The following is a 16,971-nucleotide window of genomic DNA, read 5'->3' as shown; positions in this document are numbered from 1 at the left end:
TTTTGGATTCAATTATAAATTTATATGAGCTTTAAATTTTAATTAAATTTGTATGTTTCCGGTTAGACTAGAAATACAATTTTATGTTTAAAATTAGTAAAGCATATGAATTTATTGGTTTGAGTGGGAGCGTTTTTAGTCATAAACTCTTGATTAGGTCTACAAATCCTTAAGGTTAAAACAACTCGATTAGAATTAATAAGGACTGAATAATTGGTAGATTATTGGTGCCCTTGATTAATTGCTGCAAATGTTTACGTGATGCATAATGTGTTTTACTAACCAGCTATGTGGGCCATTCATGATAATGAATGGGTGAATGGTATATATTGTATATGTACTGTTTTGCAGGTTATGAAGTGACTAGTATGGCCCAAATAGGATAGAAAATATGGTCTGCGTACCATTAATTTGAATGTAATTGGTCTAAAGTACCAAAGTTATTTTTCAATTCAAATATGGTCTGCGAACCATCAAATAGTTGTAATTAGTTATAGCTTATCCTATTTGAAGAAAATGGTGCCTCCCACGGAGATTTTCAAGACGGACTTTGAAGTCAAAGCTTCAAGATGAAGTCGGGCCATACTAGATCACAAATATCTTATGCATGTTTTAAGTTATTTATTGCTTTAAATATGTCTTAAAATGCATGAGATCAAAAGCTTGATTATGTTGCATGATTAAGGATTTTAGTTCACTTAAAATCTAACCAACATAGTAAGAGCCTTAAGTTCCAAACTTAAAAATTGAGTTAAAAGGTGCCATGCCAAAATATACACTTGCTTGGATATCCTTTACATCAATCTAGTAATAGTTTTCGCTCAGCGAGGTGTTACTTATTGGTCCTAAAGGGGCAAGGTACACAAATAATTGTGAGTACATGTTAGTTTTGGTGAAACTCAACGATATAAGTAAGGAGTCCTTTTATGTCGTGGCAAATTCGATAGGTTTACCTAATAAGTTCTTAGACGTACCTATCAACCAAGAATAGTTTCTAGACTATTAGCAAAAGGCTTTTGCTTACCTAAGATGTTCTAGGATTAAGTCGACAAACTGTGCTTAGTTCTTCAATGATTTTAGGATCTTGGAATCATTTTATTCACACCTGCCGGAACACATAACTTGAATAAAATGCTTAATAAACATTGAATTATGCATGTATGCTAGAATTTAAGTTTATTAAGAGAAACTGTGAATGGTTATTTATTTGTTTATTCTTTTCAATTGTAGTTTTAATATGGCAAACAACAATTCATTCAACATTCGATCAATTCTCGAAAAGGAGAAGTTGAACGGGAAAAACTTCCTTGACTGGCAAAGGAACTTGCAAATAGTTCTTATGCAGGAAGAAAAGGAGTATGTCCTAGATGAGGCGATGCCCGAAGCTCCTGGCGACGGGGTCACTCAGGCTGCCCTCAATCGTTGGATTGATGCCAACAAGGATGTGAAATGTCTAATGCTCGCCACCATGAGTGCGGATCTGCAGAAAACGTTCATCAACTCAGATGCTTTCACAATCATCAGTGAGTTGAAGAACATGTTCCAAGATCTGGCTCGAGTCGAAAGATTCGAGACTCATAGGCAAATTCTTGAGACCAAGCTTAAGAAAGGCGAGCCCGTAAGTCCACATGTTCTCAAAATGATTGGACTCATTGAGAATATGAGTCGGCTGGATCAGCAATTTTCTCAGGAAATGGCTATAGACACCATCCTCCATTCTCTTCATAGCGGGTATGATCAGTTCAAACTGAACTACAGTATGAATAGTCTGGACAAAACGCTCACTGAGCTTCACGGTATGCTGAAGACCGCTGAAAAGACGCTCAAAAGTGATAAGCAGGATGTGCTTATGGTGCGTGGGGGCAAGTTCAAGAAATCTGGAAAGAAGAGGAATGCTAAGAAAGGTGGCAACAAGGCCAGCCCAACTAAGCAAACTGGCGCCAAATCTGCAAAGAGGAAGGTCAGTCAACCCACTTCTGAATCCGAATGCTTCTACTGCAAGAAGAAGGGGCATTGGAAGAGAGATTGCTTGAAGCTAAAGGAAGATCAGAAGAACGGAACAGTCGTTCCATCTTCAGGTATTTTCGTTATAGACTGTATACTTGCTAATTCAACTTCTTGGGTATTAGATACAGGTTGTGGCTCACACTTATGTTCCAATCCACAGGGACTAAGAAGAAGTAGAAAGTTAAGCAAGGGTGAAGTCGACCTACGAGTGGGAAATGGAGCACGGATTGCTGCATTAGCCGTAGGAACTTACTATTTGTCGTTGCCCTCCGGGCTAGTTTTGGAACTGGAAGAATGTTTCCATGTTCCAAGTCTTACCAAAAACATCGTTTCAGTTTCTTGCTTAGATGCTAAGGGATTTTCCTTTATAATAAAAGACAATAGTTGTTCGTTTTATTTTAAAGAGATGTTTTATGGATCTGCTAGATTAGTCAATGGACTTTATTTATTAGATCACGACAAACAAGTATATAACATAAATACCAAAAAGGCCAAAAAGGATGATTCAGATCTCACCTATCTGTGGCATTGTCGATTAGGCCATATAAACTTGAAACGCTTAGAAAGACTTCAAAGGGAAGGAATTCTAGAACCATTTGACTTAGAGGATTATGGTAAATGCGAATCATGTTTACTTGGCAAAATGACAAAGCAACCTTTTTCTAAAGTTGGAGAAAGAGCAAATGAACTATTGGGTTTAATCCATACAGATGTATGTGGACCAATGAGTACAAATGCTAGAGGTGGTTTCAGCTACTTTATCACTTTCACTGATGACTTCAGTAGGTATGGTTATGTCTACCTAATGAAGCATAAGTCTGAATCCTTTGACAAATTCAAGGAATTTCAGAGTGAAGTAGAGAATCAATTAGGCAAGAAGATCAAGGCACTGCGGTCTGATAGAGGCGGTGAATATCTGAGCTATGAATTTGATGACCATCTGAAAGAATGTGGAATTCTATCAGAATTGACTCCTCCTGGAACACCACAATGGAACGGTGTGTCAGAACGGAGGAACAGAACCTTGCTAGACATGGTCAGGTCAATGATGGGTCAGGCCGAACTTCCATTAGAATTTTGGGGACATGCACTAAATACAGCTGCACTCACTATAAACAGAGCTCCGTCTAAAGCTGTCGAAAAGACTCCATACGAATTATGGTTTGGAAAACCTCCAAATGTGTCTTTTCTTAAGATTTGGGGATGTGAAGTATACGTCAAACGATTAATTTCAGACAAACTTCATCCAAAATCTGACAAATGTATCCTTGTGGGCTATCCAAAGGAAACAAAGGGGTATTACTTCTACAATACATCTGAGAACAAAGTGTTTGTTGCTCGAGATGGTGTCTTTTTGGAGAAGGATCACATTTCCAAAATGACAAGTGGGAGAAAAGTAGACCTCGAAGAAATTCGAGTCGAACAACAAACTCTAGAGAATGCTCAAGATGACATTCAGGATGAAACTCAGAGATCTTTAGAAGAATCTGGTGAGAATCATGGTCAATCTAGAAATGTTACCCCGCGTAGATCGCAAAGATATAGATCTCAACCGGAAAGGTACTTAGGTATTTTGACGAACGAGAGCTATGACGTTCTATTACTTGAAAGTGATGAACCTGCGACTTACAAGCAAGCTATGACGAGCCCTAGCTCCAAGCAGTGGCAAGAAGCCATGCAATCTGAATTAGACTCCATGTCTGAAAACCAAGTATGGGATTTGGTCGATTTGCCAGATGGCTACCAAGCCATTGGAAGCAAATGGGTTTTCAAACTGAAAAAGGACAAGGATGGGAAACTTGAAGTTTTCAAAGCTAGATTGGTTGCAAAAGGTTACAGGCAAGTCCACGGTGTGGATTACGATGAAACCTTTTCACCAGTTGCAATGCTAAAGTCTATTCGAATAATGTTAGCAATCGCTGCATATTACGATTACGAAATATGGCAGATGGATGTCAAAACTGCTTTCTTAAACGGCGTTTTAACAGAAACTGTGTTTATGACACAGCCTGAAGGTTTTGAGGATCCAAAGAATGCTAAAAAGGTATGCAAGCTAAAGAAGTCAATCTACGAATTGAAGCAGGCATCCAGGAGCTGGAATATACGTTTTGATGAAGCAGTCAGTGACTTTGGTTTCATCAAGAACGCGGACGAATCTTGTGTATACAAGAAGGTCAGTGGGAGCAAAATTGCTTTCCTAGTATTATATGTCGACGACATATTGCTTATCGGAAATGACGTTCCTATGTTGAACTCTGTCAAGATTTGGCTTGGGAAATGTTTTTCGATGAAGGATCTAGGAGAAGCACAGTACATATTGGGCATCAAGATTTACAGAGATAGATCTAAAAAGATGATTGGACTTAGTCAAAGCACTTATATCAATAAGGTGCTTGATAGGTTCAAGATGGCAGACTCCAAGCGAGGCTACCTACCCATGTCTCATGGAATGACTCTAAGCAAGACTCAGTGCCCAAAAACACTTGATGAGCGTAGACGAATGAGTGGGATTCCATATGCATCGTTGATTGGTTCAATAATGTATGCTATGATATGTACACGCCCGGATGTTGCGTACGCACTCAGTGCTACGAGCAGATACCAGTCAGACCCAGGAGAGGCGCATTGGACTGCTGCCAAGAACATTCTGAAGTACCTGAAAAGGCACAAGGATGACTTCCTGGTCTATGGTGGAGATGATGAATTAATTGTTAAAGGCTATACGGACGCAAGTTTCCAAACCGACAAAGATGATTTCAGATCACAGTCTGGGTTTGTCTTCTGCCTCAACGGAGGAGCAGTAAGCTGGAAAAGTGCTAAGCAAAGCACCATTGCGGATTCTACAACTGAAGCGGAGTACATTGCTGCACATGAAGCAGCAAAGGAAGCTATATGGCTAAGGAAGTTCATAGGAGAACTTGGTGTAGTCCCCTCCATTAAAGGACCAATAGCCCTGTATTGTGATAATAACGGAGCTATTGCACAGGCAAAAGAGCCTAGACACCACCAGAGAGTCAAGCATGTACTTCGTAGATTTCACCTTCTACGAGAGTTCGTTGAAAGAAAAGAAGTCGAGATAAGCAAAATTGGAACTGATGACAACATATCAGATCCATTAACTAAACCTCTGCCGCAAGCGAAGCACAACTCGCACACTGCAGCTATGGGAATCAAGCATATTGGAGAATGGCTTTGATGTCTCAGTTTAATGTTTTAAAGTTTTAGAGTTTAAATCTTTGTAAAACATTATTGGTTAATCATTCACAATAAATGAAAGGAATTCATTTTTCCATTTAATTCGTGGTTTATTAAATGATGAGTCCCTTCAACTTGACGATATATTCAAGATAGACTGTCAGGACCAGTCCTGTGACTAAGAAATGTCTATCAAGTGAACTTGAATGTCAAAGGTTGAAAATGGTCCCTAATCGGAGTTTTCTATAAAATTGGACGCATAGAAAACGTTAGACGATTAGAATGCAAGATGACTAGTAGTTCTGTTTCTTGAACTATGTGGACATGGCAATGTCATAATCATTTGCATAGATACTTACTTTGGGAAGACTAGTATCGGACAAGACCTATGAAACTTTACTGTAAGAGATGAAAGTCTGTCATAAGTAAATTTCATTAAATTATTAGACACTAAATCCTCAATACCTGAGTGATTTGAGATTACTTGTTTGAGAACTGGTTGCTTTGACGTTGACCAACCGTCGCACCGTAAAAGGAGGCTATAAAGGCAACGCTCAGGTAATCACCTATCAAACGAAGTCTAATCTCAAGATCGCAAGATTGGGATTGTCCTCCCATAAATCGGGATGAGATGCTTAAAAGTTGTACAAGGCCACTCGGAGAGCTAGAAACTGTGAAATGCATGGCCGTGCTCGGATGAATCATAGGCTATGATTATCTGTTTATTTGATCAGTTGAACTCTGAAACCGAGGAACACCTCTGGACATAATAAGGATGACAACTCTTACCTTATGTTCAAGAGCAAGCATCGAGCGACAAAGGAATTAGGAAATGCACACTTGTCCCTAAGGACAAGTGGGAGACTGAAGGAAATAATGCCCTTGGTCCAAGTATGCATTCTATGTTAAGTCTAATAAATGCGGTTCAGTATTAATTAACAAGTTAATAATTCAGTGAGATCAAGTGAGCTGAATGCCTAGCTAGAGGCCGCTTCAGTTCAAGTGGAATTAATGATATTAATCCACAGCTTACTCTTGACTGAACCCGTAGGGTCACACAAATAGTACGTAAACGGATCAAGTATTTAATGGCATTAAATACTCCATCTATGAATATTCGGAACCGACGGATCTTGGTTTCAGTGGGAGCTAAGATCGTCACAGGCAAGAAATGAATACTCCGGAAACGATGATATTGCCGGAAACGGAAATATGGATCGTATCGGAAATATGAATATTATCCAAGTCGTAGATGTTGCCGGAAACGGAAACATGGTACGTATCGGAAAATATTATTGGAAATGGAAATATTACCAGAATCGGAAATATTGCCGGAAACGGAAATATTGTCAGAATCGGAAATATTGCCGGAATCGGAAAATAATTCCGGAAACGGAAATATTAAATATTTGTTCGAAACGGAAATTAATTCCGGAATCGGAAATATTAAATATTGTTCGTATCGGAAATAGATTCCGGAAATGGAAATTTAATCGGAAGCGTATCGTACGAATTAGCATCGGACGAGGCCTGCCGGACGAAGGCCCAGCACGAAGCCAGGCCGTCGCCCAGCAAGCACGCACGCCACAAGCCCAGCGCGCGCCAAGGCCACGGATGCGTGGGCCTTGCTGCGTGGGCTGCAGCTCGCACGCATGGGCAGTCCTTGTGGCTGCCGTGTGTGTGTGAGTTTGTGCTCATGCGTGATTCCTGAATCTGCAAGAGTCAGTGTATGATTAAATGTCTATTCCTAATTGGATAAATTAATTAAATAGAATTCATGTAGGATTCTAATTTCAATTAATTCGTATCCTACTAGGATTACGATTCCTTTTCCATAACTCTATAAATAAAGGCCTAGGGGTCATAATTCATACACAAGTTTCAAAGTATTCAAAAGTGAGTTTTTTGAGAGAAAATCAAACACACATCTTGCTCAAAAGTGCCGAAATTTTCTAGTACCTTAAGGGCGATTCTAGTTGGTCAATCTTAAGGCGGATACGGACGTGCTGTGGACTATCTACGGAGGGACGACACTTGGAGTCCTAAAAGACTTGTTCTTGTTCGGTTCGGGCGCAGCTAGGGAGGGCACGCAACAAAGAGTATGCATCTAATTATGCTATATGATTATGTGTAAATAATATGTTTCCTGGGTTAATGGTTGTTTCCGCATGATCTATGTAAATGTCATATGTATCATAACCTAACAGGAGTAGCGTTCCTTCTGTTCAGGGATTGTGAAGTTGTACAAAGAATTTGGGCTCTGGCCACTTGGGGTTGAGGGAAAGTCAAGCTAGATGCCCGATCGAGAAATGGGTAAAGGACTACTTAAGACTATTTTGGAAGAGTGATGATGACATTCAAAGAAAAGTTCAACTATTCTTCTCTCAGTTTATGGAGTATTTGGGTTCACATGAACGAGGTAGTTATTAGAAATATGAGCCCCAACCCGTCCTCTATCCTAACCATTATGGAAGAAAGTATGAGGAGATGTGAGACGATAGTGGCTCATCGTCAAAGTGGGATCACAAGCCTGACAAGCGCAAACATAACTCCTATTTTTTGGTCAACATGCGTACATCAAGGCCCAACAACAATCTCTCTCTTAACTGATGGGGCTTTGAAATTGGGTCGTGCATGTATGAAGGCTAGGTGGCGTGCGGGAGTGAGATGGCGTGGTATCGAAAATGGAGTGGTACTACTTGAAGGGAGCAACCCAATTATGGCTACAACCCCACTTCAAATAAAAGCCTTAGCAATCCTTATGGCCTTAAAGGAAGTATCACACTCTTACTCAAGAATTGAAGTCCTCACTCATAATGAGAATATTGTTCGCGCAATTTGTGATCCAAGCATGACAAGTAGGAGATTCAAAGCATCGTGAAGGATATCCTTGGTGTAGTTTGTTTGCTTAATTAATTTTGTATTTCTAAAGTTCCTAGGTGTATTGTGACTAAAGCTCATGATCTAGCCCTAAAAGCTAGAAGAGGAGCTTAGTTGTTTCTCTTTGTTATAGTTTTGCCAAAAAAAAAAGAGAGATAAAAATACGATGTGACATAGTCTTGTCCAAGATTTTAAGTATTTTTATTATTGCACTAACCGTATTCTAATGAACCGATTGTAGAGTAAAATTTTTCCTACTCTTAATCTAGACTAGATAGTCTAATGAGTGAAATCCAAAAATGAGTTGTTTATTAATGAGTGAAATCCAAGTTTTACACTACTTCGAAGTGAAGTAGAAAGGAAAAATTAAAGAAATGAGTGAAATCCCAGTGGCAGCTGTATCTCCTTCCTCCAACAAAAGCAGAATGTTGTAGTTGTATCACCACCACTCTAGTCGGCGGCGCCTCTGCCAACCACCTCCCTCTAGTCGGCGGCGCCTTTGCCAACCACCTCTCCTTCTCTGCTGCTGCTATTCTCGGTATTTATCTACAAGTATTTTGTTACATTGTATCGATCTTTCTGTTGATTTTATTTGTATTTGTATTGATTCAAAAATGTGCTCCACTGATGTAACAATGGCTTTTCTCGGTAATTATCTACAGGATAATACGAATTTCACAACACCAAAACAAAGCTAACAGAAGCTATTGATAGAGTTTGAATCAAGCAAACACGATAATGAAGGTAATTCAACACGAATAGAAAACCTAAAGCTGCTTTTACTGTACAAAGAATTCATTTTACTTAATTTTGAACGAATTGGAAGCAGATGAAGCTGGTGTTTCCTCCTCATAGGATCTTCTCTTCGCGAGCTAGTGGTGTTGCTGAGGTTAGATTTCCTTGATTAGATCTAATTTATATCTCTCAGTTTAGTTCAATTTTGATTAGCTCTTGTTGTGGGCATAAATGCCTAAGAATTTTCTCATTTTCATTGTCGTTAGTAGTCACTGGAAGTGGGTTTCTTCTAGCTGAAGTATTTTGAGTTTGTTGATGCATTAATCTCTACTATTCTATATTGTTGAAACTGCTTAGTTTGTTAATGCATTAATTTGTCACCAATGTGAATTTTATCCTTCTGTTCATTTGGTATTTCTTAGAGTTGTATGTTTATCAAATTACAAATGGGGAGGGTGGATTTGAACATGTGACCTTGTACATAACCACTAAGCCAAGACCTCATTGGTCATTTTACTTTTTATTTTGTGATTTGTGAATTGGTTTTGCTATTTAGGACTGCAGCCCATGAACTTGTCTGTTTTTGATCTTTATTCTTTTTCAGCTTGACGAGGACGTGGAACAGTGGCCTCATCTGCATGAACTTGTCCAATGCTACAGAGCTGATTGGGTTAAAGATGAAAATAAGTATGGACATTATGAGAGCATTGGTCCAACTACATTTCAAAATCAGATATATGAAGGGCCTGACACCGACATTGAAACAGGTGAATATATTAAAGGTATTGCTACTTTAGCCATCATGCAACATATATTTTGTTATCTAATCTTTTGTCATGTGGTATTTGTTCAGAGATGCATCTTGCTGAGGCCAGACAAATTGAAAATGAAGATGTTACTGATGAAGAATTACCAAGCACATCCGGAAGGCCGTTTGGAGAGGTTTCTTCTCTGACTTAAATGTCTAAATCTTCCAGGCTTCAACTGGTCAAAGTTGCTTGTATATATCTTGTGCTAATCGATATACTACTTCTGTTTCTAAATAGTTGCACCATTTTTACTTTTAGCACTATTCACTTATTTTACGTTGACCATAATTTTCTACTAACAAATGAAAGCAAATATCATTATGTAAAAGGTTATTGGGTTTGTCTAAATGTATAATTTAAATATATCAACTTTTTTAATTTTACTAATGCATAATTATAACTTATAAGTGTGGATTGTCAAAGTTATGCGTTGGCAAATGTGAAAGTCAAAGTGGTGCAACTATTTTGAAACGAATGTTATTTTTTTTAATTCGTATTGGTTTCTTGAAAATTTCATAGAAATGTATTCTGACCTGCCGTTTCCCATGTCTGGTGTTTGTTTAGCATCTTGGTTTCTCCCCGTTGCCTGCTTATGAACCAGCATTTGACTGGGAGAGTGAGAGGTCTATGGTATTTGGTCAAAGACTTCCAGAAACTCAAGTACAATATGGAAGGTTGACAAATTTTACCTTCCTTTTTTTTCGCCCCTCATATGTATTTTTTAGCTGTTTCAGTATTACCTGTGTCCAATGTTGATTGATTTGTTATATTGTGTTCCTCAGTGGATTGAAGATCTCTGTCAAAGTTCTGTCCCTTTTGTTTCAAGCTGGATTAGCTGGTTAGTGTCTACTCTTTATTCAGGTTTTATGGACTTTGGTAACCATTGCGGTAGACACTTTGTTTTGTCTATGAAACAAAAGTTACAATTTCTTAATCCCACAAACAAATATTGCCATTGATCCCCCACTTAACCTAAAAGTAATTGGTTGTGTGTCTGATTCCCTTGTTAAAAGAATTTCATGGTAAGAAAGGAAAAGTAATTTTTATAAGAAAGAATTTGGAAGTTCTAATTGCACAATCCAAAAGATTTTTTTTTGTTGAAACCAACTTTATTTTCATACATCTTTTATTCAAAAATATCTAGCAAACATCTTGTATAATTGTCTTGTATGAAGTATATTATTATCCCATCTTTTTAACTTTTGGACTTCATGATTTTAGATTGACATAGAATATGTTACCTCTGCAGAACCATTCTATGGTACTATTTGCTTATACAACAAAGAGAAAAAAGAAAAGTTATCAGAAGACTTCATTTTTCAGGTGCTCCCTACAGAAATGGAAAATGTAAGTTGTGGAAGAGTAATCTTGTATTACCACTTCAGCCATGTCTAGCTCCTAGAATTAATGTCATTTCAAATTCTGAAAGTGGAACGAAAAGGGACTTTTGTTGTCTATTGACTCTATACCCTTCTAGAAGTCCCTTTTTATTAAGTATTGTTGGATACTTACAACCTTCTTTTTTATCCACCTGTTTGCAGTCTGGGATTTCAAATGAATCTCGAGCAATATTCTACTTAGATGCTCCTTCAGCATCAGTTTGCTTGTTGATCCAGCTAGAGAAGCCTGCCACTGAAGAAGGAGGCATCACTTCCTCTGTCTACTCCCGAAAAGAACCAGTATGTATTCCGTTTATTTCAAGCTTTGTATTTCTAATTTGACTCGGTCAATAAGTATTTCTTTGTGATGCCTGCGTCTTGTGGACATTGTATGTCTGAGACTTTGAGTAGTAGGAGTTGGCAAAAGAAAGACAAGGAAAGGAGAATATGGCTGCTTGTTCATTATATTGTTCCTCCACACTTTGCGTATTCTTTAAGTTGAATCTGTAGACTTTTCCTTGATAAAGCTTCAATAAAGATAGAGAAGAATATTCAATATTCCCTTGATGAGAATAAATGATGGCATTTGTCTGTAACCACCTGTTCTTGTCTTTTCCATTAAGGATAGTTGCCTCATCTTATCATTCCCTAAACAATGCTTATTTTGGCCTTTTTTATGTGGTGCAAATAGTTTAGTTTGGAGAATTGCAAAACAAGTCTGATTTTTGCTGAAACGGTCACCATGAAACAAGTTGTGGTGCTATTGGATCTATTAAAGTGTTTATAAACTTTTTGAAATTTATATTCTCCCTCCGTCTAAGCTCAATGATAGCATTAGTGTGTGGCACGAAGGTTAACAAGGGAGAAAAATCCGAGAGTGGTTTATAAAATTATAAACTTAGGATTGAGATCAAATTCCTTTTTAAGTTGGATGGTGGTTAGAGAGAGCCTTTGAGGAGCAGGAGGGGAGGTAAGACCAGCCGTTTTCTTTGGCATTTTATCAAGATTGTTGAGATGTAATTAAGTTCGACAGTTGCACAAGTCCTAGCTTTTTTGGAGAAGTTTCATGAGACAGGTGTTATTGGGAGTGTATGAACTCCAATTTAACTCCTCTGGTTCCTGAGAAGGATTGTTCTATTAAGGTGAAGGATTTCCATCTGGTTGATTACGATGCTTATAAAAATTGTCACAAAAGGGTTTGCCTATCGGCTATGGGATATGCTTTTTTATACCATTTCTCAATCACAAAATGCTTTTAAATTTAAGATGCGACTCGTGTGGCTAATGAGGTGGTAGATGGAGCTCGTGAAAGAGGAGTACAAGGGTTGGTTTTCAAGGTAAGACTTTGAGAAGGCTTATGGGTTATGGGTGTATAGGGGTTTCTTAGATTTCGTGTTGGAGAAGAAGGCTTTTGGAGATCGGTGGAGAGATTGGATCAATGGTGATTTTCTCACACAAATTTGTTGATTTTTGGTAAATTATTCTCCTAAGGAGTGGTTTACTTCATGTTAGGGTTCGCGACAAGGGGATCCCATGTCTCCATTCCTTTTAGTCATTGTTGTTGTTGTGCTGGGTAGGACGTTTGAAAGAGGTTGATTAAGGGTTTTAAGGTGGAATGAGAGCCGGTGCAGGTTGCCCACTTACATTAGGTGGACGAAACTATTCTGTTTTTAGCAGTAGATCGTTAAAGTTTAAGAAGGTGCTTATATCTTGCATATCATTGGGTTAATTTCAGGGTTGGAGATTAACCTTTCTAATTGTGGTGTAGTTGGTATTAATCTTGATTGGGATATTCTTGGGGAGTATGCAGTCTTGGTGGGGGTGTGAGGTCCAGAATTAGTCGTTTTTGGGCTTGCCCCTTGGTGGTAAGCTAAGCCGGAGACATTCTGGGAACCTGTTATCTCGAATTTCTAGTAGATTAGGTGGTTGGAAGAGGGTATATTTTTCTGTTGGAGGGAGAATCATGTTGTTACATTCATGTTTATCTAGCATTCCTCTTTTCTACCTCTCATTTTTCAAGATCCCAGTTGGGGTTGCCGATAAGATGGAGAGTTCTTTTAGGTGTCTTTTGTGGTGCTGAGCTGGTGGTGAGAGAAACAACCATCTTGTGAAGTGGGATTTATTGTGTTGATCGAAAGTAGGAGGGTTATTGGAAGGCTGGTGATAAGAAATCTCCCTCTCTCTTGCCAATGCCCAAGCCAAACTTGGAACCATTTTCAATGCATTTTCTTTTTCCAATTCCATCCTTGATTAAAGAATACGAAACTTAATGGAAGGTGACTTAAAGGAGAAAGAGAAAGCATGGGAATTGTGGATACATTGAAATCGATGATACTTATATGGTGGATGAATTAAAGGAGATGATGAGAATGGAAAATAATGAAGGAGGAGGGAGGGGGGAGAAAAGTAAAGAGTAAGTTTCGAATGTAGTGTTTCATACTTGAACTTCATACCGTTTGTGGTGATTAGAAACAGAAGGATATTAGTGATTAATGAAAAGAAGGTGGTTATAAGTTATAACATGCTTCAACACATACCTAACTCTCTTTATGCTTTTTGTTCTTTTCAGAATCGGTTTTAATTTTTAACGTGGACCCACTTTTTGAACGAAGTCTAGTTCCGTTCTTTCGTTTTCCTCTTCCCTAGCTTTAAGGCTTATACTATTCTACCAGCGGGATGGTCGTCAGTGAATGATAGATTGACTTGGCTGAAAGCAAGGGCTTATACTTTGGATGTGGTACTGAAGACTAGCAGGTCTTGTTAGAACTCAGGCCAACGAGATAGGTTATAGATAGAGGTCGGAAAATAAAAAGAAACTCCATTAGAAATTCACCTTGAAAAAAATGGGAATTCTCCTTCTCAATCCTACAGTCTCTCCATATTTGCTGCTAATACAGGTCTATAAGAATTCGAGGATATTATACCACATTCAAACAAGATTATAAAACAGGGGGGCCAAAATACTATTAGCCCTGGACAAAAAGGGAAAAAGTTAGGAAAGCACTTATTATTTTTTAATTTTTTTGAGGGAGGAAGCACTTATGATAATATTACTAATCAAAGTTGTGTTATTTGCGGAACACGATGGACAGAGGGTAAATTTGAACATGATTAAATGTGTGCATGTATAAGAAATTATCAAATTGTTCAAGTCTTGGAGAGTTATTCTGCGCTCATTTAGTTGTGTGATTTCCCAGTTGGAGGACAATATTCATTTGCTCATCTAGTTGACATTTGGGTGATTTGTCACAATATTGACCCGTTTAAACTTTCGTAACTTCATCATCGTAATGCATATCAACTACGACTCATACTCATAAAAGTCCATTCCGAACAGCTCCATAACTACCCTGCTCGTCTTTTTTGTGTGCGTATAACTTCTCCTGGAACTTAAGTCTTTTAATTAAGGCTCTCATGTATCAAGGCATCTAGTTTGTTAATGGAATGACTACACTTTTGCAGCTAACATCTCTCTTTGTACAAATTTGCTCCTAAATTTTTTCTGTCTTGTCTTTAACTGCTTCATTAAAAATATGAACCTCTCCCTTTGGTTTTTGCATGTATGTTCTTAATTTATTTATTTGTGATGGTTAATCTGTAGTATCGTGGTCAGTTTTCTGATCCACGTCTTCAACTTGATTTGCGAGCTTTATTTAATTGATTTTCTTGTTAGGTGTTTGGTTGTCTTATAAATACCTTTTTCGTAATATAATATTAGAGTAAAATCTTCTTAGAATTTGAAAACTATAAATTCCTTTCAACTTTGCAGATACAGCTGAGTGAGAGAGAGAGGCAGAAATTGCAGGTCTGGTCTCGAATCATGCCTTTCAGAGAGTCATTTGCTTGGGCTATGGTACCATTATTTGACCACAGCATCGCTGGAACCTCTGGTGGAACTGCTTCTCCCAGTAGCCCTCTGGCACCAAGTGTTTCTGGTTCCAGTTTCCACGAGGGCGTATCAGAGTCTACTGCGAAGATCACTTTAGATGGGAAGATGGGTTATTTGAGTGGGAGCTCAATCGTTGTTGAAATATCAAACTTGAACAAAGTCAAAGAGAGCTACACAGAGGATTCTCTGCAGGTCTGTAGAGTTTAATTTCATTTTTGTCGTCTGATGTTCCCAATAGTTATCCTGTTGCTTTCTTAAATAGTGGCCTTTTTGTGAATTCAGCGATTTGTTTCCTGTTCAGCTTATAGTATAAGCTCTCTCCGCCTGGATACTTTTTTTGACTTGTGTTTATTCAAAATTACATCTTTTTTCTTTTAGGACCCCAAAAGAAAGATCCACAAGCCTGTTAGAGGCATGTTGAGACTGGAGATTGAGAAGCTTCACGCTGGGCATCTTGACTTTGAAAACATCTCAGAGAGTGGCAGTATGGCTAATGAATCCTTTGATATGGGGGAGGGTATTCATGGTTTATCACAGGTTCCAGGTAATGATGTGGATAGGTGTCAGAGCACCAGATCAAAACAATGTTTTGCCGATGGAAACGAATCTGCTCGAAATGGGTTAAAAGCCCATGAGAACCAGGATTTCCAGACAGATGAAGTAAGTATGCCATTATCATCATCTGAAGTGAGTTGTAATTGTATTACTCTGTTGATGCCACTGCTGTTATAAACTTTCTGTGCCATTACAATGTACTAGACAGGGTTTTGTGGGACTTCGTCTTTGTCATATAGGGTAGGTTTGACCAAAACCCATTTTCTTCACTTGAAGCAGGGACTTCTCTCAAAATCTGGTTCGACTAAACCTCTTCTTGAGTCTGGTCAAACCCTTGAAAACCTCTAACGAGCCAAAGCTTCAAGGCCACTTCTTCATTCCAATGCTCCTTTGGACCGTCGTTGACTCCCGTTGACTTCACCTGTTCGTTCTTGGTCTCCGACGCATCATTCGATCCAATTCACATGCTTTCCTTACACATGAACATACTCGTTAAAAGCAAAAGCTTGCAAAAAGGGCGAAAGTAAGAAGGAAAGGGATAAAAACGAGCAAAGATCAACTAGGCATGGAATAGGCAAAGGAGGCTAAAACAAGTTAAAAGGTAGACGACTAAGTAAAATAAAAGAGAAAATGACTAAAATACTACCTCGTTGTGTCACTCATGACTCATCATTATCCGAACAATCCCTTTGTGCTTATTCTGCGGATCAACCTAATGAGAATAATAATGAGAATAATATTTAGTACTAGCAACTGATTTGTTTTCGAAGTCGTCTATTCAGTTTGTTGGACTAATTTTTCATAAAGGAATGAGCCTTAATATGCTGAATGGATCTATGCTATTATTTTTTGTTGTTTGTTTGTTTTTTTGATTATGTTCCATTTTATTATTACCTTAATATATGAATTCTGGAATAGAAATCGTAGATGTTGGGAGTGTAAAGATAAGCTAACCCTCAATTGCGCATTTAATGCAAATTGCAGTTCCATGCCTTTGACTTCCGTGCAACTACGAGGAATGAGCCTTTCTTGCAGCTTTTCCACTGTCTCTATGTGTATCCTTTGACTGTTAGTCTGAGTCGAAAAAGGAATCTATTCATACGAATAGAACTTCGGAAGGATGATACTGATATTCGCCGACAGCCTTTGGAGGTAACTAGCTACAGTAAGATCATACTGTTAATTGTCTCTCGGTATTTTTCTTCATTAAGCTTACTTGTCATTGGTTTCTAGGCAACATACCCTAGGGAGCCTGGCGCATCACTGGAGAAGTGGGCTCATACACAAGTTGCTGTTGGTGCAAGGGTGGGTTGCTATCATGACGAAATTAAAGTCTCTTTACCACCTATGTGGACTCCACTGCATCATCTTCTGTTCACCTTCTTCCATGTCGACCTTCAAACCAAATTGGAAGCTCCGAAACCGGTAACCTCTTAGTTTCCTCTATATTTTTCGGCATGTTTTCCACTCCAAAGTTGGTTGTGTCTGTTTTTTTTTCCATGTCTTTTCTTCTTCCGGTGTT

The 16,971-nt window shown here is 38.4% G+C and overlaps 1 protein-coding gene across 1 annotated transcript in view; it reads left to right on the top strand.

Annotated features, from left to right (window-relative positions):
* Nucleotides 1–8,357: 8,357 nt before the first annotated feature.
* Nucleotides 8,358–16,971, top strand: part of LOC110803825 (guanine nucleotide exchange factor SPIKE 1) — a 30,663-nt gene continuing 22,049 nt past the window's right edge. The window contains exons 1-13 of the mRNA XM_022009354.2: nt 8,358–8,620; nt 8,745–8,826; nt 8,912–8,971; nt 9,422–9,584; nt 9,671–9,759; nt 10,191–10,300; nt 10,409–10,464; nt 10,876–10,973; nt 11,168–11,305; nt 14,775–15,086; nt 15,273–15,554; nt 16,434–16,601; nt 16,683–16,874. Coding sequence (XP_021865046.1) covers nt 8,821–8,826; nt 8,912–8,971; nt 9,422–9,584; nt 9,671–9,759; nt 10,191–10,300; nt 10,409–10,464; nt 10,876–10,973; nt 11,168–11,305; nt 14,775–15,086; nt 15,273–15,554; nt 16,434–16,601; nt 16,683–16,874 — 1,674 coding nt within the window. The 5' untranslated portion in view covers nt 8,358–8,620; nt 8,745–8,820. The remainder of the gene's footprint in view (nt 8,621–8,744; nt 8,827–8,911; nt 8,972–9,421; nt 9,585–9,670; nt 9,760–10,190; nt 10,301–10,408; nt 10,465–10,875; nt 10,974–11,167; nt 11,306–14,774; nt 15,087–15,272; nt 15,555–16,433; nt 16,602–16,682; nt 16,875–16,971) is intronic.

The sequence above is a fragment of the Spinacia oleracea genome, chromosome 2 (genome assembly GCF_020520425.1).
Source record: "Spinacia oleracea cultivar Varoflay chromosome 2, BTI_SOV_V1, whole genome shotgun sequence".
Taxonomy (NCBI): Eukaryota; Viridiplantae; Streptophyta; class Magnoliopsida; order Caryophyllales; family Amaranthaceae; genus Spinacia; species Spinacia oleracea.
Note: the sequence above shows the minus strand (reverse complement) of the source record. Positions and strands in the feature narration are given on the sequence as shown.